The sequence below is a fragment of the Salvelinus alpinus genome, chromosome 8 (genome assembly GCF_045679555.1).
Source record: "Salvelinus alpinus chromosome 8, SLU_Salpinus.1, whole genome shotgun sequence".
Classification (NCBI taxonomy): domain Eukaryota; kingdom Metazoa; phylum Chordata; class Actinopteri; order Salmoniformes; family Salmonidae; genus Salvelinus; species Salvelinus alpinus.
The window spans coordinates 52,171,252-52,197,583 of NC_092093.1; the positions used below are offsets into that span (position 1 = coordinate 52,171,252).

At 50.4% G+C, this 26,332-nt stretch overlaps 1 protein-coding gene across 3 annotated transcripts in view; it reads left to right on the forward strand.

Annotated features, from left to right (window-relative positions):
* LOC139583259 (nuclear receptor coactivator 2-like) overlaps positions 1-26,332 on the forward strand; it is a 242,172-nt gene that overhangs the window by 191,788 nt on the left and 24,052 nt on the right. For all 3 annotated transcript variants that reach the window (XM_071414135.1, XM_071414136.1, XM_071414137.1), the window contains exons 11-15: positions 11,964-12,153; positions 15,303-15,503; positions 18,493-18,732; positions 21,670-21,775; positions 25,139-25,343. In XM_071414135.1, the coding sequence (XP_071270236.1) occupies positions 11,964-12,153; positions 15,303-15,503; positions 18,493-18,732; positions 21,670-21,775; positions 25,139-25,343 (942 nt within the window). The remainder of the gene's footprint in view (positions 1-11,963; positions 12,154-15,302; positions 15,504-18,492; positions 18,733-21,669; positions 21,776-25,138; positions 25,344-26,332) is intronic.

The following is a 26,332-nucleotide window of genomic DNA, read 5'->3' on the forward strand; positions in this document are numbered from 1 at the left end:
CCTCTCCTTCCAGTCCTGTCCGGTAACTAACTCCCCTCTCCTTCCAGTCCTGTCCGGTAACTAACTCCCCTCTCCTTCCAGTCCTGTCCGGTAACTAACTCCCCTCTCCTTCCAGTCCTGTCCGTCCTATCCGGTAACTAACTCCCCTCTCCTTTCAGTCCTGTCCGGTAACTAACTCCCCTCTCCTTCCAGTCCTGTCCGGTAACTAACTCCCCTCTCCTTCCAGTCCTGTCCGGTAACTAACTCCCCTCTCCTTCCAGTCCTGTCCGGTAACTAACTCCCCTCTCCTTCCAGTCCTGTCCGGTAACTAACTCCCCTCTCCTTCCACTCCTGTCCGGTAACTAACTCCCCTCTCCTTCCAGTCCTGTCCGGTAACTAACTCCCCTCTCCTTCCAGTCCTGTCCGGTAACTAGCTCTCCTCTCCTTTCAGTCCTGTCCGGTAACTAACTCCCCTCTCCTTCCAGTCCTGTCCGGTAACTAACTCCCCTCTCCTTCCAGTCCTGTCCGGTAACTAACTCCCCTCTCCTTCCAGTCCTGTCCGGTAACTAACTCCCCTCTCCTTCCAGTCCTGTCCGTCCTATCCGGTAACTAACTCCCCTCTCCTTTCAGTCCTGTCCGGTAACTAACTCCCCTCTCCTTCCAGTCCTGTCCGGTAACTAACTCCCCTCTCCTTCCAGTCCTGTCCGGTAACTAACTCCCCTCTCCTTCCAGTCCTGTCCGGTAACTAACTCCCCTCTCCTTCCAGTCCTGTCCGGTAACTAACTCCCCTCTCCTTCCACTCCTGTCCGGTAACTAACTCCCCTCTCCTTCCAGTCCTGTCCGGTAACTAACTCCCCTCTCCTTCCAGTCCTGTCCGGTAACTAACTCCCCTCTCCTTCCAGTCCTGTCCGGTAACTAACTCCCCTCTCCTTCCAGTCCTGTCCGGTAACTAACTCCCCTCTCCTTCCAGTCCTGTCCGGTAACTAACTCCCCTCTCCTTCCAGTCCTGTCCGGTAACTAACTCCCCTCTCCTTCCAGTCCTGTCCGTCCTATCCGGTAACTAACTCCCCTCTCCTTTCAGTCCTGTCCGGTAACTAACTCCCCTCTCCTTTCAGTCCTGTCCGGTAATTAACTCCCCTCTCCTTCCAGTCCTGTTCGGTAACTAACTCCCCTCTCCTTCCAGTCCTGTCCGGTAACTAGCTCCCCTCTCCTTTCAGTCCTGTCCGGTAACTAACTCCCCTCTCCTTCCAGTCCTGTCCGGTAACTAACTCCCCTCTCCTTCCAGTCCTGTCCGGTAACTAACTCTCCTCTCCTTCCAGTCCTGTCCGGTAACTAACTCTCCTCTCCTTCCAGTCCTGTCCGGTAACTAACTCTCCTCTCCTTCCAGTCCTGTCCGGTAACTAACTCCCCTCTCCTTCCAGTCCTGTCCGGTAACTAACTCCCCTCTCCTTCCAGTCCTGTCCGGTAACTAACTCCCCTCTCCTTCCAGTCCTGTCCGGTAACTAACTCTCCTCTCCTTCCAGTCCTGTCCGGTAACTAACTCCACTCTCCTTCCAGTCCTGTTCGGTAACTAGCTCCCCTCTCCTTCCAGTCCTGTCCGGTAACTAACTCCCCTCTCCTTCCAGTCCTGTTCGGTAACTAACTCCCCTCTCCTTCCAGTCCTGTTCGGTAACTAACTCTCCTCTCCTTCCAGTCCTCTCCGGTAACTAACTCTCCTCTCCTTCCAGTCCTGTCCGGTAACTAGCTCCCCTCTCCTTCCAGTCCTGTCCGGTAACTAACTCCCCTCTCCTTCCAGTCCTGTCCGTCCTATCCGGTAACTAACTCCCCTCTCCTTCCAGTCCTGTCCGTCCTATCCGGTAACTAACTCCCCTCTCCTTCCAGTCCTGTCCGGTAACTAGCTCTCCTCTCCTTTCAGTCCTGTCCGGTAACAAACTCCCCTCTCCTTCCAGTACTGTCCGGTAACTAACTCCCCTCTCCTTCCAGTCCTGTCCGTCCTATCCGGTAACTAGCTCCCCTCTCCTTCCAGTCCTGTCCGGTAACTAACTCCCCTCTCCTTCCAGTCCTGTCCGTCCTATCCGGTAACTAACTCCCCTCTCCTTCCAGTCCTGTCCGTCCTATCCGGTAACTAGCTCTCCTCTCCTTTCAGTCCTATCCGGTAACTAGCTCCCCTCTCCTTCCAGTCCTGTCCGGTAACTAACTCCCCTCTCCTTCCAGTCCTGTCCGTCCTATCCGGTAACTAACTCCCCTCTCCTTCCAGTCCTGTCCGGTAACTAGCTCCCCTCTCCTTTCAGTCCTGTCCGGTAACTAGCTCCCCTCTCCTTCCAGTCCTGTCCGGTAACTAGCTCCCCTCTCCTTCCAGTCCTGTCCGGTAACTAACTCCCCTCTCCTTCCAGTCCTGTCCGGTAACTAACTCCCCTCTCCTTCCAGTCCTGTTCGGTAACTAACTCCCCTCTCCTTCCAGTCCTGTTCGGTAACTAACTCCCCTCTCCTTCCAGTCCTGTTCGGTAACTAGCTCCCCTCTCCTTCCAGTCCTGTCCGGTAACTAACTCCCCTCTCCTTCCAGTCCTGTCCGGTAACTAACTCCCCTCTCCTTCCAGTCCTGTTCGGTAACTAACTCCCCTCTCCTTCCAGTCCTGTTCGGTAACTAACTCTCCTCTCCTTCCAGTCCTGTCCGGTAACTAGCTCCCCTCTCCTTCCAGTCCTGTCCGGTAACTAACTCCCCTCTCCTTCCAGTCCTGTCCGTCCTATCCGGTAACTAACTCCCCTCTCCTTCCAGTCCTGTCCGGTAACTAACTCCCCTCTCCTTTCAGTCCTGTCCGGTAACTAACTCCCCTCTCCTTCCAGTCCTGTCCGGTAACTAACTCCCCTCTCCTTCCAGTCCTGTCCGGTAACTAACTCCCCTCTCCTTCCAGTCCTGTCCGGTAACTAACTCCCCTCTCCTTCCAGTCCTGTCCGTCCTATCCGGTAACTAACTCCCCTCTCCTTTCAGTCCTGTTCGGTAACTAACTCCCCTCTCCTTCCAGTCCTGTTCGGTAACTAACTCCCCTCTCCTTCCAGTCCTGTCCGGTAACTAGCTCCCCTCTCCTTTCAGTCCTGTCCGGTAACTAACTCCCCTCTCCTTCCAGTCCTGTCCGGTAACTAACTCCCCTCTCCTTCCAGTCCTCTCCGTCCTATCCGGTAACTAACTCCCCTCTCCTTCCAGTCCTGTCCGGTAACTAACTCCCCTCTCCTTCCAGTCCTGTCCGGTAACTAACTCTCCTCTCCTTCCAGTCCTGCCCGGTAACTAACTCTCCTCTCCTTCCAGTCCTGTCCGGTAACTAACTCTCCTCTCCTTCCAGTCCTGTCCGGTAACTAACTCCCCTCTCCTTCCAGTCCTGTCCGGTAACTAACTCCCCTCTCCTTCCAGTCCTGTCCGGTAACTAACTCTCCTCTCCTTCCAGTCCTGTCCGGTAACTAACTCTCCTCTCCTTCCAGTCCTGTTCGGTAACTAACTCCCCTCTCCTTCCAGTCCTGTCCGGTAACTAGCTCCCCTCTCCTTCCAGTCCTGTCCGGTAACTAACTCCCCTCTCCTTCCAGTCCTGTCCGGTAACTAGCTCCCCTCTCCTTCCAGTCCTGTTCGGTAACTAGCTCCCCTCTCCTTCCAGTCCTGTCCGGTAACTAACTCCCCTCTCCTTCCAGTCCTGTTCGGTAACTAACTCCCCTCTCCTTCCAGTCCTGTTCGGTAACTAACTCTCCTCTCCTTCCAGTCCTGTCCGGTAACTAGCTCCCCTCTCCTTCCAGTCCTGTCCGGTAACTAACTCCCCTCTCCTTCCAGTCCTGTCCGTCCTATCCGGTAACTAACTCCCCTGTCCTTCCTGTCCGTCCTATCCGGTAACTAACTCCCCTCTCCTTCCAGTCCTGTCCGGTAACTAGCTCTCCTCTCCTTTCAGTCCTGTCCGGTAACTAACTCCCCTCTCCTTCCAGTCCTGTCCGGTAACTAACTCCCCTCTCCTTCCAGTCCTGTCCGGTAACTAACTCCCCTCTCCTTCCAGTCCTGTCCGGTAACTAACTCCCCTCTCCTTCCAGTCCTGTCCGTCCTATCCGGTAACTAACTCCCCTCTCCTTTCAGTCCTGTCCGGTAACTAACTCCCCTCTCCTTCCAGTCCTGTCCGGTAACTAACTCCCCTCTCCTTCCAGTCCTGTCCGGTAACTAACTCCCCTCTCCTTCCAGTCCTGTCCGGTAACTAACTCCCCTCTCCTTCCAGTCCTGTCCGGTAACTAACTCCCCTCTCCTTCCACTCCTGTCCGGTAACTAACTCCCCTCTCCTTCCAGTCCTGTCCGGTAACTAACTCCCCTCTCCTTCCAGTCCTGTCCGGTAACTAGCTCCCCTCTCCTTTCAGTCCTGTCCGGTAACTAACTCCCCTCTCCTTCCAGTCCTGTCCGGTAACTAATTCCCCTCTCCTTCCAGTCCTGTCCGGTAACTAACTCCCCTCTCCTTCCAGTCCTGTCCGGTAACTAACTCCCCTCTCCTTCCAGTCCTGTCCGTCCTATCCGGTAACTAACTCCCCTCTCCTTTCAGTCCTGTCCGGTAACTAACTCCCCTCTCCTTTCAGTCCTGTCCGGTAACTAACTCCCCTCTCCTTCCAGTCCTGTTCGGTAACTAACTCCCCTCTCCTTCCAGTCCTGTCCGGTAACTAGCTCCCCTCTCCTTTCAGTCCTGTCCGGTAACTAACTCCCCTCTCCTTCCAGTCCTGTCCGGTAACTAACTCCCCTCTCCTTCCAGTCCTGTCCGTCCTATCCGGTAACTAACTCCCCTCTCCTTCCAGTCCTGTCCGGTAACTAACTCCCCTCTCCTTCCAGTCCTGTCCGGTAACTAACTCTCCTCTCCTTCCAGTCCTGTCCGGTAACTAACTCTCCTCTCCTTCCAGTCCTGTCCGGTAACTAACTCTCCTCTCCTTCCAGTCCTGTCCGGTAACTAACTCCCCTCTCCTTCCAGTCCTGTCCGGTAACTAACTCCCCTCTCCTTCCAGTTTTGTCCGGTAACTAACTCCCCTCTCCTTCCAGTCCTGTCCGGTAACTAACTCTCCTCTCCTTCCAGTCCTGTCCGGTAACTAACTCCCCTCTCCTTCCAGTCCTGTTCGGTAACTAACTCCCCTCTCCTTCCAGTCCTGTTCGGTAACTAGCTCCCCTCTCCTTCCAGTCCTGTCCGGTAACTAACTCCCCTCTCCTTCCAGTCCTGTTCGGTAACTAACTCCCCTCTCCTTCCAGTCCTGTTCGGTAACTAACTCTCCTCTCCTTCCAGTCCTCTCCGGTAACTAACTCTCCTCTCCTTCCAGTCCTGTCCGGTAACTAGCTCCCCTCTCCTTCCAGTCCTGTCCGGTAACTAACTCCCCTCTCCTTCCAGTCCTGTCCGTCCTATCCGGTAACTAACTCCCCTCTCCTTCCAGTCCTGTCCGTCCTATCCGGTAACTAACTCCCCTCTCCTTCCAGTCCTGTCCGGTAACTAGCTCTCCTCTCCTTTCAGTCCTGTCCGGTAACAAACTCCCCTCTCCTTCCAGTACTGTCCGGTAACTAACTCCCCTCTCCTTCCAGTCCTGTCCGTCCTATCCGGTAACTAGCTCCCCTCTCCTTCCTGTCCGGTAACTAACTCCCCTCTCCTTCCAGTCCTGTCCGTCCTATCCGGTAACTAACTCCCCTCTCCTTCCAGTCCTGTCCGTCCTATCCGGTAACTAGCTCTCCTCTCCTTTCAGTCCTGTCCGGTAACTAGCTCCCCTCTCCTTCCAGTCCTGTTCGGTAACTAACTCCCCTCTCCTTCCAGTCCTGTCCGTCCTATCCGGTAACTAGCTCCCCTCTCCTTCCAGTCCTGTCCGGTAACTAACTCCCCTCTCCTTCCAGTCCTGTCCGTCCTATCCGGTAACTAACTCCCCTCTCCTTCCAGTCCTGTCCGGTAACTAGCTCCCCTCTCCTTTCAGTCCTGTCCGGTAACTAGCTCCCCTCTCCTTCCAGTCCTGTCCGGTAACTAGCTCCCCTCTCCTTCCAGTCCTGTCCGGTAACTAACTCCCCTCTCCTTCCAGTCCTGTCCGGTAACTAACTCCCCTCTCCTTCCAGTCCTGTTCGGTAACTAACTCCCCTCTCCTTCCAGTCCTGTTCGGTAACTAACTCCCCTCTCCTTCCAGTCCTGTTCGGTAACTAGCTCCCCTCTCCTTCCAGTCCTGTCCGGTAACTAACTCCCCTCTCCTTCCAGTCCTGTTCGGTAACTAACTCCCCTCTCCTTCCAGTCCTGTCCGGTAACTAACTCTCCTCTCCTTCCAGTCCTGTCCGGTAACTAGCTCCCCTCTCCTTCCAGTCCTGTCCGGTAACTAACTCCCCTCTCCTTCCAGTCCTGTCCGTCCTATCCGGTAACTAACTCCCCTCTCCTTCCAGTCCTGTCCGTCCTATCCGGTAACTAACTCCCCTCTCCTTCCAGTCCTGTCCGGTAACTAGCTCTCCTCTCCTTTCAGTCCTGTCCGGTAACTAACTCCCCTCTCCTTCCAGTCCTGTCCGGTAACTAACTCCCCTCTCCTTCCAGTCCTGTCCGTCCTATCCGGTAACTAGCTCCCCTCTCCTTCCAGTCCTGTCCGGTAACTAACTCCCCTCTCCTTCCAGTCCTGTCCGTCCTATCCGGTAACTAACTCCCCTCTCCTTCCAGTCCTGTCCGTCCTATCCGGTAACTAGCTCTCCTCTCCTTTCAGTCCTGTCCGGTAACTAGCTCCCCTCTCCTTCCAGTCCTGTTCGGTAACTAACTCCCCTCTCCTTCCAGTCCTGTCCGTCCTATCCGGTAACTAGCTCCCCTCTCCTTCCAGTCCTGTCCGGTAACTAACTCCCCTCTCCTTCCAGTCCTGTCCGTCCTATCCGGTAACTAACTCCCCTCTCCTTCCAGTCCTGTCCGGTAACTAGCTCCCCTCTCCTTTCAGTCCTGTCCGGTAACTAGCTCCCCTCTCCTTCCAGTCCTGTCCGTCCTATCCGGTAACTAACTCCCCTCTCCTTCCAGTCCTGTCCGTCCTATCCGGTAACTAGCTCCCCTCTCCTTCCAGTCCTGCCCGGTAACTAGCTCTCCTCTCCTTTCAGTCCTGTCCGGTAACTAACTCCCCTCTCCTTCTAGTCCTGTCCGGTAACTAACTCCCCTCTCCTTCCAGTCCTATCCGGTAACTAGCTCCCCTCTCCTTCCAGTCCTGTCCGGTAACTAGCTCCCCTCTCCTTCCAGTCCTGTCCGGTAACTAACTCCCCTCTCCTTCCAGTCCTGTCCGGTAACTAACTCCCCTCTCCTTCCAGTCCTGTTCGGTAACTAACTCCCCTCTCCTTCCAGTCCTGTTCGGTAACTAACTCCCCTCTCCTTCCAGTCCTGTTCGGTAACTAGCTCCCCTCTCCTTCCAGTCCTGTCCGGTAACTAACTCCCCTCTCCTTCCAGTCCTGTTCGGTAACTAACTCCCCTCTCCTTCCAGTCCTGTCCGGTAACTAACTCTCCTCTCCTTCCAGTCCTGTCCGGTAACTAGCTCCCCTCTCCTTCCAGTCCTGTCCGGTAACTAACTCCCCTCTCCTTCCAGTCCTGTCCGTCCTATCCGGTAACTAACTCCCCTCTCCTTCCAGTCCTGTCCGTCCTATCCGGTAACTAACTCCCCTCTCCTTCCAGTCCTGTCCGGTAACTAGCTCTCCTCTCCTTTCAGTCCTGTCCGGTAACTAACTCCCCTCTCCTTCCAGTCCTGTCCGGTAACTAACTCCCCTCTCCTTCCAGTCCTGTCCGTCCTATCCGGTAACTAGCTCCCCTCTCCTTCCAGTCCTGTCCGGTAACTAACTCCCCTCTCCTTCCAGTCCTGTCCGTCCTATCCGGTAACTAACTCCCCTCTCCTTCCAGTCCTGTCCGTCCTATCCGGTAACTAGCTCTCCTCTCCTTTCAGTCCTGTCCGGTAACTAGCTCCCCTCTCCTTCCAGTCCTGTTCGGTAACTAACTCCCCTCTCCTTCCAGTCCTGTCCGTCCTATCCGGTAACTAGCTCCCCTCTCCTTCCAGTCCTGTCCGGTAACTAACTCCCCTCTCCTTCCAGTCCTGTCCGTCCTATCCGGTAACTAACTCCCCTCTCCTTCCAGTCCTGTCCGGTAACTAGCTCCCCTCTCCTTTCAGTCCTGTCCGGTAACTAGCTCCCCTCTCCTTCCAGTCCTGTCCGTCCTATCCGGTAACTAACTCCCCTCTCCTTCCAGTCCTGTCCGTCCTATCCGGTAACTAGCTCCCCTCTCCTTCCAGTCCTGCCCGGTAACTAGCTCTCCTCTCCTTTCAGTCCTGTCCGGTAACTAACTCCCCTCTCCTTCTAGTCCTGTCCGGTAACTAACTCCCCTCTCCTTCCAGTCCTATCCGGTAACTAGCTCAAATATCACACATTCCTCCTTTATTCATATAAACATTGCTGGTTTTCAGAAGAGGTGAAAAAGAGAGAGCGAGGGGAAGAGATGGAGAGAGAGCGAGGGGAAGAGATGGCGCGAGAGCGAGGGGAAGAGATGGCGCGAGAGCGAGGGGAAGAGATGGAGAGAGAGCGAGGGGAAGAGATGGAGAGAGAGCGAGGGGAAGAGATAGAGCGAGGGGAAGAGATAGAGCGAGGGGGAGAGATGGAGAGAGAGCGAGGGGGAGAGATGGAGAGAGAGCGAGGGGAAGAGATGGAGAGAGAGAGCGAGGGGAAGAGATGGAGAGAGAGCGAGGGGAAGAGATGGAGAGAGAGAGAGGGGAAGAGATGGAGAGCGAGAGAGAAGGGAAGAGATGGAGAGCGAGAGAGAAGGGAAGAGATGGAGAGCGAGAGAGAAGGGAAGAGATGGAGAGCGAGAGAGAAGGGAAGAGATGGAGAGCGAGAGAGAAGGGAAGAGATGGAGCGAGAGAGAAGGGAAGAGATGGAGCGAGAGAGAAGGAAAGAGATGGAGAGAGAGGGGAAATTAAGTGGGGGGAGGGTGAGAATTTCTAAAGCAGGTGAATGCTGCTCTCTGAGTAGAGCTGTAACAGAGCCGTCTAGTGTGCTGCCGCCTCCTGTTGATTTTCAGACACTACAACTTATTTACTTTCTCTTAGGTCTCTCCTCGCCCTACAACAGTGGGTAGAGTAACCGAAGTCAGTGTTTTAAAGGTGTGTGTGTAAATGCAACAATTTCAACGATTTTGCTGAGTTACAGTTCATAGAAGTCAGTCAATTGAAATAAATGAATGGATATGAGTTTTGATGTCTAAGTGTGTTTTGGTGTGGATGTGTATTTTGGTGTGGATGTGTGTTTTGGTGTGGATGTGTGTTTTGGTGTGGATGTGTGTTTTGATGTGGATGTGTGTTTTGATGTGGATGTGTGTTTTGGTGTGGATGTGAGTTTTAGTGTGGATGTGTGTTTTGCTCTCTACCTACAGTAGACTACCCTCACTGTTATTGGGACGTGGGACGTGTTGGCTTGTAGTAGTTGAATAGGTTCAAAGCTACCTAGGATGTGCAGGCTCGTAGTAATTGAATAGGTTTGAAGCTAGCTGGGACGTGCAGGCTCGTAGTAATTGAATACGTTCGAAGCTAGCTGGGACATGCAGGCTCGTAGTAGTTGAATAGGTTCGAAGCCAGCTGGGACATGCAGGCTCGTAGTAATTGAATAGGTTCAAAGCTAGCTGTGACATGCAGGCTCGTAGTAATTGAATAGGTTTGAAGCTAGCTGGGACGTGCAGGCTCCTAGTAATTGAATAGGTTTGAAGCTAGCTGGGACGTGCAGGCTCGTAGTAATTGAATAGGTTTGAAGCTAGCTGGGACGTGCTGGCTCGTAGTAGTTGAATAGGTTTGAAGCTAGCTGGGACGTGCAGGCTCGTAGTAATTGAATAGTTTGAAGCTAGCTGGGACGTGCAGGCTCGTAGTAATTGAATAGTTTGAAGCTAGCTGGGACGTGCAGGCTCCTAGTAATTGAATAGGTTTGAAGCTAGCTGGGACGTGCAGGCTCGTAGTAATTGAATAGGTTCAAAGCTAGCTGGGACGTGCAGGCTCGTAGTAATTGAATAGGTTCGAAGCTAGCTGGGACGTGTTGGCTCGTAGTAATTGAATAGGTTTGAAGCTAGCTGGGACGTGCAGGCTCGTAGCAATTGAATAGGTTTGAAGCTAGCTGGGACGTGCAGGCTCGTAGTAATTGAATAGGTTCGAAGCCAGCTGGGACGTGCAGGCTCGTAGTAGTTGAATAGGTTCGAAGCCAGCTGGGACGTGCAGGCTCGTAGTAATTGAATAGGTTCAAAGCTAGCTGGGACGTGCAGGCTCGTAGTAATTGAATAGGTTTTAAAGCTAGCTGGGACGTGCAGGCTCGTAGCAATTGAATAGGTTCAAAGCTAGCTGGGACGTGCAGGCTCGTAGTAATTGAATAGGTTCAAAGCTAGCTGGGACGTGCAGGCTCGTAGTAATTGTATTCGTAGTAATAGGTTCTAAGCTATGAATTAAGGGTAATATAGTCTTATGTTGATCTGACCTGGACAAACTCTGACAACAGTATTACACAGTAAGCAGTAAGCTTGAATATGCCACACACACACACACTATCACAGTATTCTCATAGCTGTATTTCCACTGTGCCAGCTTGGCGGAGCGACAGAAATGTCAAGCGAGAAAAATTCCCTATTTTTTTTTTATTACTATACCATCCTGTTGCTAATGGGCCTGTATGTGCTTTACACATCATCATAATATCCATTAAGGAGGACGACAAGGGGCCCCTCTAACCTCTCTGTCTGTTATCCTCTCTAATATCCTCTCTGTCTGTCACTTTAAAGATGGAGCTTTCTGCTGCCTGGCTTTTAATTAGCCTGATGTGTCTTCTAACACATCTCCCTCTGCTGGATTCCTTTAATGGAAACATTGTTATGATACTATGTGATGTTGAAATGTATGTGTGTGTGTGTGTGTGTGTGTGTGTGTGTGTGTGTGTGTGTGTGTGTGTGTGTGTGTGTGTGTGTGTGTGTGTGTGTGTGTGTGTGTGTGTGTGTGTGTGTGTGTGTACATATATATATATATATATATATATGGTCCCGTATGACACTTGTAATGCCAGGGGAACCAGTAAGAACAAATATTAAAATGTATGGACTCACTAACTGTAGTGGTTCTGGATCAGAGAGTCTGTTAAATGATTCACTACTGTAGTATCTCTGGATAAGAGAGTCTGTTAAATGACTCACTACTGTAGTGGCTCTGGATAAGAGAGTCTGTTAAATGACTCACTACTGTAGTATCTCTGGATCAGAGAGTCTGTTAAATGATTCACTACTGTAGTATCTCTGGATAAGAGAGTCTGTTAAATGACTCACTACTGTAGTGTCTGGATAAGAGAGTCTGTTAAATGACTCACTACTGTAGTGTCTCTGGATAAGAGAGTCTGTTAAATGATTCACTACTGTAGTATCTCTGGATAAGAGAGTCTGTTAAATGACTCACTACTGTAGTGTCTGGATAAGAGAGTCTGTTAAATGACTCACTACTGTAGTGTCTGGATAAGAGAGTCTGTTAAATGACTCACTACTGTAGTGTCTGGATAAGAGAGTCTGTTAAATGACTCACTACTGTAGTGTCTGGATAAGAGAGTCTGTTAAATGACTCACTACTGTAGTAACTCTGTATCAGAGAGTCTGTTAAATGACTCCCTACTGTAGTGTCTCTGGATAAGAGAGTCTGTTAAATGACTCACTACTGTAGTATCTCTGGATAAGAGAGTCTGTTAAATGACTCACTACTGTAGTAACTCTGTATCAGAGAGTCTGTTAAATGACTCACTACTGTAGTAACTCTGTATCAGAGAGTCTGTTAAATGACTCCCTACTGTAGTGTCTCTGGATAAGAGAGTCTGTTAAATGACTCACTACTGTAGTGTCTCTGGATAGAAGAGAGTCTGTTAAATGACTCCTACTGTAGTGTCTCTGGATAAGAGAGTCTGCTAAATGACTCACATGTATGTGTTCTCCTAACCCTCCTCCCTATCTCTCCTGTAGTCTTCAGAGCTGGATGAAATCCTAGATGAGCTGCAGAGTGTCCAGCCAGTCTCCCTCCCCTCCTCCCTGGACAAACAGACCATCATCAACGACATACTGCACATCACCCAGGAAACCAGCCCTGGCAACCCCAACGCCATGGCAACACAGCAGCAGCAGAGGGGCATGCAGCGAGGCATGGGGCCAGGCAGTGAGTGTCTCTCTCTCTCACACACACACACACACACACACACACACACACACACACACACACACACACACACACACACACACACACACACACACACGCAAAGGGAAACACTTAAACAGTTTTGCAGACATGACGTACGACACACACACACACACACACACACACACACACACACACACACACACACACACACACACACACACATCTGGCACACACACACACACATCTGGCACACAAGACATACAACTCATGCATGCACGTGCACACAGACACACAAGCACACATATTGTACACACACACACTCACACATCTGACAGGCACATACACACACACACACACACACACTCACATCTGACAGGCACACACACACACACACACACATACTCACACATCTGACAGGCACACACACGCACACACACACACTCACATCTGACAGGCACACACACACACACACACACTCACACATCTGACAGGCACACACACACACACACACACTCACACATCTGACAGGCACATACACACGCACACACACACACACTCACATCTGACAGGCACACACACACACACTCACATCTGACAGGCACACACACACACACTCACACATCTGACAGGCACATACACACACAGTACAGTACACGTACATGCACCGTCCACACTCCCTCCCAGACATACACACACACACTAAAACCTGCCCTCATAAACAGCTGTTCAATGTATGTGACTAGTCAGTAGGTCAGCGTCTTGGTGTGCCAATCATTATGCCGTGTAGACCATGTTACGGTGTAGACCATGTTACGGTGTAGACCATGTTACCGTGTAGACCATGTTACCGTGTAGACCATGTTACCGTGTAGACCATGTTACGGTGTAGACCATGTTACAGTGTAGACCATGTTACCGTGTAGACCATGTTACCGTGTAGACCATGTTACCGTGTAGACCATGTTACGGTGTAGACCATGTTACGGTGTAGACCATGTTACATTGTAAACCATGTTACCGTGTAGACCATGTTACCGTGTAAACCATGTTACCGTGTAGACCATGGTACGGTGTAGACCATGGTACCGTGTAGACCATGTTACCGTGTAGACCATGTTACCGTGTAGACCATGTTACCGTGTAGACCATGGTACGGTGTAGACCATGGTACGGTGTAGACCATGTTACCGTGTAGACCATGTTACCGTTAGACCATGTTACGGTGTAGACCATGTTACGGTGTAGACCATGTTACCATGTTACCGTGTAGACCATGTTACCGTTAGACCATGTTACGGTGTAGACCATGTTACGGTGTAGACCATGTTACGGTGTAGACCATGGTACCGTGTAGACCATGGTACCGTGTAGACCATGGTACCGTGTAGACCATGGGTGTCAAACTCTGGCCCGCGGGCCAAATTTGGCCCGTGGGGTAATTATATTTGGCCCGCGAGACAATACCAAATTACTACTAGAGCTGGCCCGCCGGTATTATACAGCGCATTCACCGCTAATACTACGAATCCCATAATGCTCTGCTGTTGTTTTCGCGCGCCAATCAGGACAGGACCCAGAAACGCCCTCTCCTCTGTGACAGTAGTCATAGCAACATAGACGCTACAACTGTCAGCGCGCTATCCCTTCCCAAAAATGGCGAAAAGAAAGGCAGAAAACAGGAGCTTTCTGGACAAGTGGGAGGCAGAATATCTGTTTACATATGTAAAAGACAAACCTGTTTGTCTTGTTTGTGGAGTCAACGTGGCTGTAAGTAAGGAGTACAACATTAGACGACACTATGAAACGAAACACCATGACAAATACAAGGACATGGACATGACTCAAAGGAGCCAGAAAGTAGAGGAGATGAAAATAAGTTTGGTTTCACAACAGAATATGTTCAAAAAAGCCACATCACAAAGTGAGGCTGCTGTAAAGGCTAGTTATATAGTGGCAGCAGAGATCGCAAAATCAGCCCGGCCCTTTAATGAGGGAGAGTTCGTGAAAAAGTGCATGATGAAAGTTTGTGACCTCGTATGCCCAGAGAAAAAGCAAGCATTTTCAAACGTGAGCCTGAGCAGGAACACAGTAGCTGATCGCACATGTGATCTTGCCACCAATCTGTATGACCAGCTGATGGAAAAGGGAAAAGATTTCGTTGCGTTCTCCCTCGCTGTGGATGAGAGCTGCGACGCATCTGGAAAAAGTTTATTTTGGTATTTAAATCAGAAGGCTGCAAATAGAAAAGAGGCATACGATTTTTATTTTTATTTTATTTATTTAATAAATGAATGCCATTGATGTGTTTTTTCATTTGAAATTCGATTTTGCATGTCTCCACTATTAAATTATATATTGTATGGTAATAAGCGATGCTTGTTCCATATTCAATGTTAAAGCAAAACTTGTTTGGGTCCATATTAAAAGGTTCATTTGTTCAATGTTGGCCCGCGACTTTGTTCAGGTTTTACATTTTGGCCCACTGGGTATTTGAGTTTGACACCCCTGGTGTAGACCATGTTACGGTGTAGACCATGTTACCGTGTAGACCATGTTACAGTGTAAACCATGTTACATTGTAAACCATGTTACTGTGTAGACCATGTTACCGTGAAAACCATGTTACCGTGTAGACCATGTTACCGTGTAGACCATGTTACCGTGTAGACCATGTTACGGTGTAGACCATGTTACCATGTAGACCATGTTACCGTGTAGACCATGTTACCGTGTAGACCATGTTACATTGTAGACCATGTTACGTGTAGACCATGTTACATTGTAGACCATGTTACCGTGTAGACCATGTTACCGTGTAACGGTGTAGACCATGTTACGGTGTAGACCATGTTACGGTGTAGACCATGTTACGGTGTAGACCATGTTACCGTGTAGACCATGTTACCGTGTAGACCATGTTACCGTGTAGACCATGTTACGGTGTAGACCATGTTACCGTGTTACGGTGTAGACCATGTTACCGTGTAGACCATGTTACCGTGTAGAACATGTTACGGTGTAGACCATGTTACCGTGTAGACGTTGCTGTGTATCCGATTAGCATGTTTTATTTATCTCAAATGTGTCACTACACCTGCTTACTCACTCACTCGCTCACTCACTCACTCAGTCACTCACACTCTCTCTCTCTCTCTCTCTCTCTCTAGACTACGGAGGTCCGGGGGGCCAGGTTCCAGGTAGGGGTTTGCCTTTGAGGAGTGTATCCCTGGATATGAACATGTCAGGGGGCCGCCCCCCCCAGGGCCAGTATCCCCCCATGAGGACCCCCAGCCCCTACACACTACAGCAGCAGCAAGGCATCTTGGGAAACCACGCTGCCATGATGTCCAATCAGGCCAACCTCGCAGGTGGGTGGAGCCGTCAGAGCCAAGGCTTACACTTTTATTTGTATATTTTCCTGATCTATAAATACTCATCAATAAACATTTACATTTGAGTAATTTAGCAAATGTTTTTGACCCTTGACCTTTTCATGCTGTAGTAAGAGGTTTCCCTGGTCAGGGGTCATCGACGTCAGCACTCAAAGAAACATGTTGAACAAAAAACACTCGCTGCCTCTCTACGCTATCGTCTGACACGTCAGCTTTCTCTCTCTCTCTCTGTGGGGGCCGATGACACGTCATAGTGAGTCACTTCCTGTTTCCGTGCAGGAAGTTGAGGGAGTCGGAGTCACCCACACAGACACACACACTGCCAGCTCCTCTCCTCTGATTCTGACTCTCAGACGGGCCACAGCACTCTGACTCTCAGACGGGCCACAGCACTCTGACTCAGTCGGGCCACAGCACTCTGACTCTCAGACGGGCCACAGCACTCTGACTCTCAGACGGGCCACAGCACTCTGACTCAGTCGGGCCACAGCACTCTGACTCTCAGACGGGCCACGGCACTCTGACTCTCAGACGGGCCACAGCACTCTGACTCTCAGACGGGCCACAGCACTCTGACTCTCAGACGGGCCATAGCACTCTGACTCTCAGACGGGCCACGGCACTCTGACTCTCTGACGGGCCACGGCACTCTGACTCAGACGGGCCACGGCACTCTGACTCAGACGGGCCACGGCACTCTGACTCTCAGACGGGCCACAGCACTCTGACTCTGAGACGGGCCATAGCACTCTGACTCTCAGACGGGCCACGGCTCTCAGACGGGCCACGGCACTCTGACTCAGACGGGCCACGGCACTCTGACTCAGACGGACCACGGCACTCTGACTCTCAGACGGGCCATAGCACTCTGACTCTCAGACGGGCCACGGCTCTCAGACGGACCACGGCACTCTGACTCTCAGACGGGCCACAGCACTCTGACTCTCTGACGGGCCACGGCACTCTGACTCTCTGACGGGCCACAGCACTCTGACTCTCAGTCGGGCCACAGCACTCTGACTCTCAGACGGGCCACAGCACTCTGACTCTCAGATGGGCCACAGCACTCTGACTCAGACGGGCCACACCACTCTAAATCAGACCGGCCACACCACTCTGACTCAGACCGGCCACACCACTCTGACTCAGACCGGCCACACCACTCTGACTCAGTCGGGCCACAGCTATGCCCACTCTGAAAACGACCTCTAGACCCTGAACCGTGGTTGTTTGCAAAATGGGGGAAGTGTAAACAAAATGATGATGACTTCTGTCGTTGTAGATGGGAGGTACAGTGGGGAGAACAAGTATTTGATACACTGCCGATTTTGCAGGTTTTCCTACTTACAAAGCATGTAGAGGTCTGTAATTTTTATCATAGGTACACTTCAACTGTGAGAGACGGAATCTAAAACAAAAATCCAGAAAATCATATTGTATGATTTTTAAGTAATTAATTTGCATTTTATTGCATGACATAAGTATTTGATACATCAGGAAAGCACAACTTAATATTTGGTACAGAAACCTTTGTTTGCAATTACAGACATCATACGTTTCCTGTAGTTCTTGACCAGGTTTGCACACACTGCAGCAGGGATTTTGGCCCACTCCTCCATACAGACCTTCTCCAGATCCTTCAAGTTTCGGGGCTGTCGCTGGGCAATACGGACTTTCAGCTCCCTCCAAAGATTTTCTATTGGGTTCAGGTCTGGAGACTGGCTAGGCCACTCCAGGACCTTGAGATGCTTCTTACGGAGCCACTCCTTAGTTGCCCTGGCTGTGTGTTTCGGGTCGTTGTCATGCTGGAAGACCCAGCCACGACCCATCTTCAATGCTCTTACTGAGGGAAGGAGGTTGTTGGCCAAGATCTCGCGATACATGGCCCCATCCATCCTCCCCTCAATACGGTGCAGTCATCCTGTACCCTTTGCAGAAAAGCATCCCCAAAGAATGATGTTTCCACCTCCATGCTTCACGGTTGGGATGGTGTTCTTGGGGTTGTACTCATCCTTCTTCTTCCTCCAAACACGGCGAGTGGAGTTTAGACCAAAAAGCTCTATTTTTGTCGCATCAGACCACATGACCTTCTCCCATTCCTCCTCTGGATCATCCAGATGGTCATTGGCAAACTTCAGATGGGCCTGGACATGCGCTGGCTTGAGCAGGGGGACCTTGCGTGCGCTGCAGGATTTTAATCCATGATGGCGTAGTGTGTTACTAATGGTTTTCTTTGAGACTGTGGTCCCAGCTCTCTTCAGGTCATTGACCAGGTCCTGCCGTGTAGTTCTGGGCTGATCCCTCACCTTCCTCATGATCATTGATGCCCCACGAGGTGAGATCTTGCATGGAGCCCCAGACCAAGGGTGATTGACCGTCATCTTGAACTTCTTCCATTTTCTAATAATTGCGCCAACAGTTGTTGCCTTCTCACCAAGCTGCTTGCCTATTGTCCTGTAGCCCATCCCAGCCTTGTGCAGGTCTGCAATTTTATCCCTGATGTCCTTACACAGCTCTCTGATCTTGGCCATTGTGGAGAGGTTGGAGTCTGTTTGATTGAGTGTGTGGACAGGTGTCTTTTATACAGCTAATGAGTTCAAACAGGTGCAGTTAATACAGGTATTGAGTGGAGAACAGGAGGGTTTCTTAAAGAAAAACGAACAGGTCTGTGAGAGCCGGAATTCTTACTGGTTGGTAGGTGATCAAATACTTATGTCATGCAATAAAATGCAAATTAATTACTTAAAAATCAAACAATGTGATTTTCTGGATTTTTGTTTTAGATTGCGTCTCTCACAGTTGAAGTGTACCTATGATAAAAATTGCAGACCTCTACATGCTTTGTAAGTAGGAAAACCTGCAAAATCGGCAGTGTATCAAATACTTGTTCTCCCCACTGTATATTCCCTCTGACTCCTCATCACCCAGTCACGTGATCTCTCTCTCCCTCCCTCCGTCCCCCAAGGTCTAGTAGGTGGTCCTCGGCAAGGCATGCAGCACCAGCAGGAGGAGGGGGGTTGGGGTCCTGGGGGCCCGGGTCAGAGCGGTTCAGCCTCGGTCCCTCCTCCTGGGGCCCCGGGTCAGCAGGGGACGATGCACAGCCGTATGGGGCCCAACCCCGGAGGCCCCGGGAGCCTCATGAGACCCAACAGTCTAGCAGGACCTGCGTCCAGGCAGATGCTGCAGTCGCAGATGATGGCCAACGGTGAGCCTGTATATCTATCATCTCTAGTTCTATGCCAGGGCTGCTGGAGCCACTTCAGTGTTTCCTAACATTGGGCTTAGGGACCCACCAATTGATGTAACATATTTGTGTTGTCAATGGAAACCAATTTATTGAAATTCATTTTCAGCATGTAGAAGTCCACAGATAGTTTTGAAAAATTAAAGGTTTTGGAGTCAATGCTATAGTAAGGGGACAAAGCTGACACCTGCTGGCCAGTCAGAGGAACAACACACTGTCTAACTCCAATTGTCATATTTGTATTTTTTTTTAAACATTTATTTAACCAAGCAAGTCAGTTATGAACAAATTCTTATTTACAATGACGACCTAGGAACAGTGGGTTAACTGCCTTGTTCAGGGGCAGAACGATAGATTTTTACCTTGTCAGCTCGGGGATTCGATCTAGCAACCTTTCATTTACTAGTCCAACGCTCTAACCACTAGGCTACCTACCGCCTCTACACTCTAACCACTAGGCTACCTACCGCCTCTACACTCTAACCACTAGGCTACCTACCGCCTCTACACTCTAACCACTAGGCTACCTACCGCCTCTACACTCTAACCACTAGGCTACCTGCCACCTCTACACTCTAACAACTAGGCTACCTACCACCTCTACACTCTACCCACTAGGCTACCTGCCGCCCCTACACTCTAACCACTAGGCTACCTACCACCTCTACACTCTAACCACTAGGCTACCTACCACCTCTACACTCTAACCACTAGGCTACCTACCGCCTCTACACTCTAACCACTAGGCTACCTACCACCTCTACACTCTAACCACTAGCCTACCTACCACCTCTACACTCTAACCACTAGGCTACCTACCACCTCTACACTCTAACCACTAGGCTACCTGCCGCCTCTACACTCTAACCACTAGTCTACCTGCCACCTCTACACTCTAACCACTAGGCTATCTGCCGCCTCTACACTCTAACCACTAGGCTACCTGCCTCCTCTACACTCTAACCACTAGGCTACCTACCGCCTCTACACTCTAACCACTAGGCTACCTGCCGCCCCTACACTCTAACCACTAGGCTACCTACCGCCTCTACACTCTAACCACTAGGCTACCTGCCACCTCTACACTCTAACCACTAGTCTACCTGCCGCCCCTACACTCTAACCACTAGGCTACCTACCGCCTCTACACTCTAACCACTAGGCTACCTGCCGCCTCTACACTCTAACCACTAGTCTACCTGCCGCCCCTACACTCTAACCACTAGGCTACCTACCGCCTCTACACTCTAACCACTAGGCTACCTGCCGCCTCTACACTCTAACCACTAGGCTACCTACCTATCTCGAGCAGCTCAGTCTGGTTTGGGCATGGGGTTAATAATGCGGTCCCGTGTGGCTCAGTTGGTAGAGCATGGCGCTTGCAACGCCAGGGTTGTGGGTTCATTCCCCACGGGGGGACCAGGTTGAATATGTATGAACTTTCCAATTTGTAAGTCGCTCTGGATAAGAGCGTCTGCTAAACGACGTAAATGTAAATGTAATATAATGTCTCTCTCTAATAAAGTTATATTCATTTGAATCTGTCCATAAAGAGATGGGTATGGGGTTTAATAAAGTTCTATTATTTTGAATCTTTCTCTCTAAAGAGATGGGCATGGGGGTTAATAAAGTTATATTCATTTGAATCTCTGTCCATAAAGAGATTGGGGTTTAATAATGTTACACGACATGGCCAAAAGTATGTGGACACCTGCTTGTCGAACATCTCATTCCAAAATCATGGGCATTAATATGGAGTTGGTTCCCCTTTGCTGCTATAACAGGCTCCACTCTTCTGGGAAGGCTTTCCACTAGATGTTGGAACATTGCTTCTATAACAGCCTCCACTCTTCTGGGAAGGCTTTCCACTAGATGTTGGAACCTTGCTGCAGGGACTTGCTTCCATTCAGCCAAGAGCATTAGAGAGGTCGGGCACTGATGTTGGGTGATTAGGCCTGGCTCACAGTCTGCGTTACAATTCATCCCAAAGGTGTTCGATGGGGTTGAGGTCAGGGCTCTATGCAGGCCAGTCAAGTTCTTCCACACCGATCTCGACAAACCATTTCTGTATGGACCTCGCTTTGTGGACGGGGGCAATGTCATGCTGAAACAGGAAAGGGCCTTCCCCAAACTGTTGCCACAAAGTTGGAAGCACGGAATCGTCTAGAATGTCATTGTACGCTGTAGGGTTAAGATTTCTCTTCACGGTAACTAAGGGGCCCGAACCATGAAAAACAGCCCCAGACCATTATTCCTCCTCCACCAAACTTTACAGTTGGCACAATGCATTGAGGCAGGTAGCGTTTTCCTGGCATCCGCCAAACCAGATTCTACCGTCGGACTGCCAGATGGTGAAGCGTGATTCATCACTCCAGAGAACGCGTTTCTAGCAGGGCAGAAATTTGAGGAACTGACTTGTTGGAAAGGTGGTATCCTATGATGGTGCCACGTTGAAAGTCACAGAGCTCTTCAGTAAGGCCATTCCACTGCCAATGTTTGTCTATGGAGATTGCTTGGCTGTGTGCTAGATTTTATACACCTGTCAGCAACGGGTGTGGCTGAAATAGCCGAATCCACTAATTTGAAGGGATGTCCACATACTTTTGGTCATGTAGTGTATATTAATTTGAATCTCTAACAGACATGGACATGTGGGTTAATAAAGTTATATTAATTTGAATCTCTCTCTATATAGATGGGCATGAGGTTAATAAAGTTATATTAATTTGAATCTCTCTCTCTATATATAGATGGCCATGAGGTTAATAAAGTTATATTATTTGAATCTCTATATATAGATTCACATGAGGTTAATAAAGTTATATTATTTGAATCTCTATATATAGATTCACATGAGGTTAATAAAGTTATATTATTTGAATCTCTCTCTCTTTAAAGAGATGGGCATGCGGGCCCACCAGTACTCCCAGCAACAGGCTCCACCCAATCAGACGGCTCCATGGCCAGACAGCATGATACCTATTGAGGCCTTCAACCAGAACAGGTAAGCAGCCCTCCGTACCTCTACTGGACACTACTTTACACGGGCCTCTGCACTGCTACTTACCTTACACTGACCTCTGTCCTACAATCACTACTACAGCTACTGTACCAGAACCTGTCACACATCCTACTGTACCAGAACCTGTCACACATCCTACTGTACCAGAACCTGTCACACATCCTACTGTACCAGAACCTGTCACACATCCTACTGTACCAGAACCTGTCACACATCCTACTGTACCAGAACCTGTCACACATCCTACTGTACCAGAACCTGTCACACATCCTACTGTACCAGAACCTGTCACACATCCAGTGTTTACCAGAACCTGTCACACATCCAACTGTACCAGAACCTGTCACACATCCTACTGTACCAGAACCTGTCACACATCCTACTGTACCAGAACCTGTCACACATCCAACTGTACCAGAACCTGTCACACATCCAGTGTTTACCAGAACCTGTCACACATCCAACTGTACCAGAACCTGTCACACATCCAACTGTACCAGAACCTGTCACACATCCTACTGTACCAGAACCTGTCACACATCCAGTGTTTACCAGAACCTGTCACACATCCAGTGTTTACCAGAACCTGTCACACATCCAGTGTTTACCAGAACCTGTCACACATCCAGTGTTTACCAGAACCTGTCACACATCCAACTGTACCAGAACCTGTCACACATCCTACTGTACCAGAACCTGTCACACATCCTACTGTACCAGAACCTGTCACACATCCTACTGTACCAGAACCTGTCACACATCCTACTGTACCAGAACCTGTCACACATCCAACTGTACCAGAACCTGTCACACATCCAACTGTACCAGAACCTGTCACACATCCAGTGTTTACCAGAACCTGTCACACATCCTACTGTACCAGAACCTGTCACACATCCAACTCCAGAACCTGTCACACATCCAGTGTTTACCAGAACCTGTCACACATCCAACTTTACCAGAACCTGTCACACATCCAGTGTTTACCAGAACCTGTCACACATCCTACTGTACCAGAACCTGTCACACATCCAGTGTTTACCAGAACCTGTCACACATCCAGTGTTTACCAGAACCTGTCACACATCCAACTGTACCAGAACCTGTCACACATCCAACTTTACCAGAACCTGTCACACATCCAACTGTACCAGAACCTGTCACACATCCAACTCCAGAACCTGTCACACATCCAACTTTACCAGAACCTGTCACACATCCTACTGTACCAGAACCTGTCACACATCCTACTGTACCAGAACCTGTCACACATCCTACTGTACCAGAACCTGTCACACATCCAACTCCACAACCTGTCACACATCCAACTCCAGAACCTGTCACACATCCAACTCCAGAACCTGTCACACATCCAGTGTTTACCAGAACCTGTCACACATCCAGTGTTTATCAGAACCTGTCACACATCCAACTGTACCAGAACCTGTCACACATCCAACTTTTCCAGAAGCTGTCACACATCCAACTTTTCCAGAACCTGTCACACATCCAACTTTTCCAGAACCTGTCACACATCCAACTTTACCAGAACCTGTCACACATCCTACTGTACCAGAACCTGTCACACATCCAACTGTACCAGAACCTGTCACACATCCAACTGTACCAGAACCTGTCACACATCCAACTGTACCAGAACCTGTCACACATCCTACTGTACCAGAACCTGTCACACATCCTACTGTACCAGAACCTGTCACACATCCTACTGTACCAGAACCTGTCACACATCCAACTGTACCAGAACCTGTCACACATCCAACTGTACCAGAACCTGTCACACATCCAACTGTACCAGAACCTGTCACACATCCAGTGTTTACCAGAACCTGTTACACATCCTACTGTACCAGAACCTGTCACACATCCAACTCCAGAACCTGTCACACATCCAGTGTTTACCAGAACCTGTCACACATCCTACTGTACCAGAACCTGTCACACATCCAGTGTTTACCAGAACCTGTCACACATCCAACTGTACCAGAACCTGTCACACATCCAACTGTACCAGAACCTGTCACACATCCAACTTTACCAGAACCTGTCACACATCCAACTGTACCAGAACCTGTCACACATCCAACTCCAGAACCTGTCACACATCCAACTTTACCAGAACCTGTCACACATCCTACTGTACCAGAACCTGTCACACATCCAACTGTACCAGAACCTGTCACACATCCTACTGTACCAGAACCTGTCACACATCCAACTCCAGAACCTGTCACACATCCAACTCCAGAACCTGTCACACATCCAACTGTACCAGAACCTGTCACACATCCAACTGTACCAGAACCTGTCACACATCCAACTCCAGAACCTGTCACACATCCAACTCCAGAACCTGTCACACATCCAACTCCAGAACCGTTGTCTGTCGGCGCTGGAGCAACTCTTAAAGTTCAGACCAACCACTTTAAAACGGTTTGGATCAGTTAACAACAGCACAGAGAAGTGGTTCAAATAACTTATGGTCATTTAATTTTCCCCCCTTATCTCCCTCTTCCCCCCTTCTCTCCTTCACTCTCCCTCCCCCCTTTCTCTCCCCCCTTCTCTCCCTCTTCCCCCTCCCCTCCTTCACTCTCTCCCTCCCCCCTTTCTCACCCCTTCTCTCCCTCTTCCCCCCTTCTCTCCTTCACTCTCCCTCCCCCCTTTCTCTCCCCCCTTCTCTCCCTCTTCCCCCTCCCCTCCTTCACTCTCTCCCTCCCCCTTTCTCACCCCTTCTCTCCCTCTTCCCCCTCCTTCACTCTCCCTCCCCCTTTCTCTCCCCCCTTCTCTCCCTCTTCCCCCTCCTCTCCTTCACTCTCCCTCCCCCCTTTCTCTCCCCCTTCTCTCCCTCTTCCCCCTCCCCTCCTTCACTCTCTCCCTCCCCCCTTTCTCACCCCTTCTCTCCCTCTTCCCCCCTTCTCTCCTTCACTCTCCCTCCCCCCTTTCTCTCCCCCCTTCTCTCCCTCTTCCCCCTCCCCTCCTTCACTCTCTCCCTCCCCCCTTTCTCCCCCCTTCTCTCCCTCTTCCCCCTCCTTCACTCTCCCTCCCCCTTTCTCTCCCCCCTTCTCTCCCTCTTCCCCTCCCTTCCTTCACTCCCTCTGCCCCCTCTCCCTTCTTTACATCCCCCCTTCTCTCCCCCTCCCCGTTTCTCCCCACTCCGTTCTCCTCCCTCCCTCCCCTCTCCTCCCTCCCCTTCTCTTCCTCTCCCTCCCTCCACTTCTCTCCCTCCCTCCCCTTCTCTCCCTCTCCTTCTCTTCCTCTCCCTCCCTCCCCTCTCCTCCCTCCCCTTCTCTTCCTCTCCCTCCCTCCGCTTCTCTCCCTCTCCAGGTCTGTGTATGCCCCCCAGCAGCAGCAGGAGGAGGAGGTGTTGTGTGGGGGTCCGGGGCCCGGTGGCCAGGGGACTGGGGGTCCTGGTGAGGGGGGTTCTAGTGATGAGGGGGCTCTCATGTCACAGCTCTACACCGTGCTGAAGGACTTTGATGGCCTGGAGGAGATAGACAGAGCCCTGGGGATACCTACTCTGATGGGACAGGTACATTTTCAGCAATCACTGTAGTTTTTTTCATCTATTAATATCCCTCTATCCCTCTCTCTTACCTACTCTGTGACAGATCAGTCCATTCCTCCATCTCTGATCCCTCTCTCTTCTCTTCTCTCTGGGGACACTCACCTGTCACTAGAGTTGTCCTTCTTTTTGTCATCTAGGCCTATACAGTCTATTTCTCCTCCTCTGTCTCTCCTCTGTCTCTCCTCTGTCTCTCCTCCGCTCCCATAGGAGGCCCGTGAGTTTAAAGTTTGGGGAAGCAATTTTTTCATCAGCCCCGGCTAGAGGATCCGGGGTGACCAGGCTTTTTTATTAAACACAATTCATGCAATTCTACGACACAACATGAATGGAGACAGACCAGCACAATACCACAAAAATGACAGAGTACTCTGCAGGCCAAAAAAACAACCTGGTCTTGAATCTAACCGTATGATATCATCTCAGCCTGCGAAAAGGAGACACTGTACAAGATGACATCCATCTAGCCTGAAGGAGGACGTTATGGGACATCCATCTAGCCTGAAGGAGGACGTTATGGGACATCCATCTAGCCTGAAGGAGGAAGTTATGGGACATCCATCTAGCCTGAAGGAGGACGTTATGGGACATCCATCTAGCCTGAAGGAGGACGTTATGGGACATCCATCTAGCCTGAAGAAGGAAGTTATGGGACATCCATCTAGCCTGAAGGAGGAAGTTATGGGACATCCATCTAGCCTGAAGGAGGACGTTATGGGACATCCATCTAGCCTGAAGGAGGAAGTTATGGGACATCCATCTAGCCTGAAGGAGGAAGTTATGGGACATCCATCTAGCCTGAAGGAGGAAGTTATGGGACATCCATCTAGCCTGAAGGAGGACGTTATGGGACATCCATCTAGCCTGAAGGAGGACGTTATGGGACATCCATCTAGCCTGAAGGAGGACGTTATGGGACATCCATCTAGCCTGAAGGAGGACGTTATGGGACATCC